The sequence below is a fragment of the Nyctereutes procyonoides genome, unplaced genomic scaffold (assembly GCF_905146905.1).
Source record: "Nyctereutes procyonoides isolate TBG_1078 unplaced genomic scaffold, NYPRO_anot_genome, whole genome shotgun sequence".
In the NCBI taxonomy this organism is placed as follows: domain Eukaryota; kingdom Metazoa; phylum Chordata; class Mammalia; order Carnivora; family Canidae; genus Nyctereutes; species Nyctereutes procyonoides.
In genome coordinates this window covers 13,238,696-13,242,731 of record NW_026575025.1, presented here as the reverse complement: position 1 = coordinate 13,242,731, position 4,036 = coordinate 13,238,696, and the positions used below count along the sequence as shown (strand labels likewise).

The 4,036-nt window shown below is 53.3% G+C and overlaps 1 protein-coding gene across 4 annotated transcripts; it reads right to left on the bottom strand.

The window, feature by feature from the left end:
- Window positions 1-223: 223 nt before the first annotated feature.
- ZBTB3 (zinc finger and BTB domain containing 3) lies at window positions 224-3,034 on the bottom strand. 4 transcript variants are annotated; one of them, XM_055311393.1, is made up of 2 exons: window positions 2,478-3,034; window positions 224-2,201 (listed from the first exon to the last, which is right to left on the bottom strand). In XM_055311393.1, exon 2 carries the CDS (start codon window positions 2,148-2,150, stop codon window positions 621-623), a length of 1,530 nt encoding a protein of 509 aa, XP_055167368.1. In that variant the 5' UTR covers window positions 2,151-2,201; window positions 2,478-3,034; the 3' UTR covers window positions 224-620. The 4 variants fall into 4 exon arrangements, with proteins under 4 accessions (XP_055167368.1, XP_055167378.1, XP_055167388.1 ...); XM_055311403.1 differs by having other exon boundaries at window positions 2,540-3,034; XM_055311413.1 differs by having other exon boundaries at window positions 2,646-2,659.
- Between the last annotated feature and the right edge of the window lie 1,002 nt (window positions 3,035-4,036).

Sequence of the window (4,036 nt, the reverse complement as noted above, 5' to 3'; positions counted from 1 at the left end):
TCTTATGTTTCCTTGCCTGTGAAAGAAGAAAAGGGGAGGGGGGTGCTAATACCTTATAAAGTTGTTGAGAATTAAGTATTTTTATGGAGTCCTCAGCATAGCCCAAGGCATAGGAGCTCAACTGCAACAATAAACCATCACTGGGTACGATTCCTTAATTAGTACCCTTCTCCTAAGCCAAGTCCACATGCCCTCTGCCTGTCTCTTTTTCCCTCATCAGCAACCTGACCCAAACCCCACTCCCGTACAGATGTCAGATTCCTAAAAGGTCTGCAGGAGAGGTATGAAAGAATCAGGAGGCATGCAGGTTTGTGGAATAAACCAACCAACACCAGTTCAAAGAGATATTTTCACTGCTAGCTTTATGGCCCAGAAGGCAGAGTGAGAAGTGATTACACCTCAGAAAAATTCCCAGTGCCCGTGGAGAGGAGCGGACTGAGGTGCACTGCGCCAAGAGTCCTGCTGTCTGGCTGTGTAAAGAAAAAACGGGGTGAATCTTCAGCCAGGGAAGGATGTTCATTCTGCGCCCCCAGCAGGGGAAATGAGAGGCTTCTAACCTACGCTGCCCCCTGATGAGGCAAGAGCAGCTCTAGCGTCAGCTTATGATGCTCCTGCAGATGTCAGTTTTTGGGGCCAAGTACAAAATCTTTGGGTGGCCCTCCAGCGCTGTTGTTCTGTTTGTCTGCTGTAGGGGAGCTATGCAGGGGCTGCACACCTAGGAGGGGGCCAGCCTCTGGATCTGGTTTGCTGCGTTTGGCCAGGTCCTCATTGTGAGCCTTGCGGATGTGACGATATAGGTCCCCTGACTGTGTGTAGCTGCGCAGGCAGTAGCGGCACTCGTATGGTCGTTCGCGAGTGTGCACTGTGGCATGTCGCCTTAGTGTGTAAGAACATGAGAAAGTCTTCCCACATGTCTTGCAAGTGGGCACATCCTCAGTAAAAACCCCAAAACTTCCTGGAGTTGCTTCATATTCAGAAGGCAGGTAAAGTGGCTCATGCAGGGCTGGGGGAGCAGGCAGGGGCGATGTCACCAGTCCTCGATGGTACTGCCCTGGACCTGGCAGCAAGTGGTAGGGGAGGTGAGGATCTGGGGGCAGGAAATGGTCACTTGGCCCCACCTCTTCCAGTCCCACTGCTCTTGGCTCCTCGAAAGTCTCTGGCTGAGGGGGCTGTCCACCATACACTGCTCCTCCAGCTGGGAATAGTCCCTCGACACCCTGAGGCTGCTCCTCTGACACATCGGGCTCCTCATCAGAAATCACAATAGCTTCTACTTTCACCTGGACCAGCTCAGCTTCCGCTGGGGCTGGGACTGGGGCTGCTGCTGCAGCTGGAGGATAGAAGCCTGGCAATGGTCCTCCAGCACCCCTCGGTTCTACCATCCTCAGACTCTCAGTACCCACATCAAGGGGGGCCAGTGGCTCCACTGAAACTGCTGGCAGGCTAGAAGAGAAGTAGTTTGCAGAGATGGTCTCCGTGGAGCTACTGGGGCTGGCAAGAGAGACATCGGCTACTGGTGGAGGAGGTGCCTGTAGATGTGGTGAGTCAACCTCCACGCCAGGCTGCGTAGTGTCAGCCCCACCGGGCACTGGTGGCTCATCTGGAGGACAGACAGTTGGTGAGGGAGCTGGAGGGCTTTTCCATTCCCCTTTGCCCCAGTGGTCTGATGTCTCAGCAGATGCCAACGAAGGCTGGGGGCCGCGGGAAGTGGACAAAAACTCCAAACTAGGGGGCTGTGAGTTTGTTTCCTCCTCCTTCTTGGTACTGTCTGCCTCTGCCAGGGCCCGGGCTTGCAGCCGCCGCTTACACACTTTAACGATGTCATTCATGTGCAAGTAGCTGGCAGCTGCCAGCACATCTTCCACAGGGGTGTCCCCCCTCAGAACCAGCTGGCCAGCATACATAAAGTCCAGAAGCAGACCAAAGGCTGGGGCCGTGACAATCTCATTGTGGATGCACACCAGATCCCTCTTGTCCAGTTCCCGCTCTTTGTAGAAAAGCTGGAAGAAAGGGCTGCAGGAAGCGAGCACGGCCCGATGGGCCAGGAACTGGGTGCTACCCACCATTACGGTGCAGTCACAAAGGAAACCCTGGGATCGCTGCTCTCGCAGGCTCTGCAGCAGCTGCTGGCTGTGGTCTGGGAACTCCATAGCACCCCACGGAGGGAACAGGACCCTAGAAAGGTCCCCACCAGTGGCTCCCTGGGAAGAGAGGACAGTAGGTTAGGGCAGGTAACCTCCCCAGCAACCTTCCCCTCAGTCCTGTGCTATCACCTGCCACCCCAAAACCAATGGCAACACCTTCCTGACCTCAAAACGCCCGCTTAAATTTCTACCCTTCCTTCTCCTAGGTCACACCCAGTGGTCTCCCTGTAGCTCCGCCCACCGGCCCAACCTCACCAACTGGCCCCGCCCCACGCGCAAGACCACGCCCCGGAAGTCCCTCCTCTAGCCAGCCTCCGCTTCCTCGATGCCCACCCGGTGGCTTCCAACAGCTCCTCTAGGAATCTCTTTTGCTTCCAGGCCTTGCCGGGAGGTACCTCTATGCCCTACAACAGGAACTCCCCTGAGCCTCTCTCTCTCGCATTCCAGGGGCTAAGAAGTCCTAGGGTGGAAACTAGCAGAGAAAGCAGATCCCTCACCCACCAGCGAACAACCACCGGCGGACTCCGCCCCTTCCCACCTTCTCAGTTTTAATTGGCTCAAATCTGCCTTCCCTCCGGACGGATTGGCTCGCTGTCCGCTGCGTCTGCGAATGGTGCTAGTGGCCGTTGCTCAGGCAGCGAGGCGCAGGATTGGATGGCGCTCCTGTCCTAAACTTTTCCTCCTCGTCCCGCCTTCTTTGCCCCAGAGACCTTTTGATTGGCTGAGCTTCCGCAGCTACCTGAGGCGGTAGGAGGGCGGGGACCCGCTCCTTGGCGGGAAGCCGGTCACCCAGCAGGATGTTGTGCTCAGGGCTACTAGGAAAGCGGGAACGATACCACAGACCGGTGTGATACTCAGGGGCCTCGGCTCCACCATAACATAACGGTGGGCAACAGGTACGCCTCTCTGAAGTCCAAGTATCTCCTGAAGGTCCCTCCCTCTCTCAAAAATGGCAAGATGCCCTTTTGCCTCACTACCCCAGTCTGATGGTTCCAGACTCCTGGCTCAGTAATGGTGGTGTCCGAGAACAAGCAGCTGCTCGAATGGTCTCATACTGTCCTTAGCCTGATCCCTGTAGACAGTTTACAACGAAGAGATAAGAATGCGCTTCTCTGTGTCTGGAGCTGTCTGGACGGTGCTGATGGGAGAGAAGGATGGGTACAAGACTCTAACATTTCCCAGGACAGGAGAATAAAGAGCGTGGTTTCTGCTTTCTTCTTTCTTTTTCTTTCTTTCTTTCTTTCTTTCTTTCTTTCTTTTTCTTTTTTTTCTTTCTCTTCTTTTTTTTTTAATTTTTATTTATTTATGATAGTCACATAGAATGAGAGAGAGAGAGGCAGAGACACAGGCAGAGGGAGAAGCAGGCTCCATGCACCGGGAGCCCGACGTGGGATTCGATCCCAGGTCTCCAGGATCGCGCCCCGGGCCAAAGGCAGGCGCTAAACCGCTGCGCCACCCAGGGATCCCTCTTTCTCTTCTTTTTTAAGTAGGCTCCATGCCCAACCTGAGATCAAGTCATATGCTCAGGATGCTTGAGTGGAAAAAAAAAAAAAAAAAAAAAAGGATGCTTGAGTGGCTCAGTGGTTGAGCGTCTGCCTTCCGCTCAGGTCATGATCCTGGAGTCCCAGGATCAAGCCCCACATAATGTTCCCTGCTCAGTGGGGATTCTGCTTCTCTGACCCTTACCCTGCTTGTGCTCTATTCTCTCTCTCTCTCTTTCTCTCAAATAAATAATCTTAGAAAGAAAATAAATAAATAAACACCAGAAGAAATTTCATACTTATAGTAGTAACTGTCCCCCAAGGAAAAAGCTTGTAAAGCTTTGCTTCTATGTGTTTGAGTATTAGTTGAAGTTAGAAAAACATCTACCATTTATTTAGCATTTGTTAAAT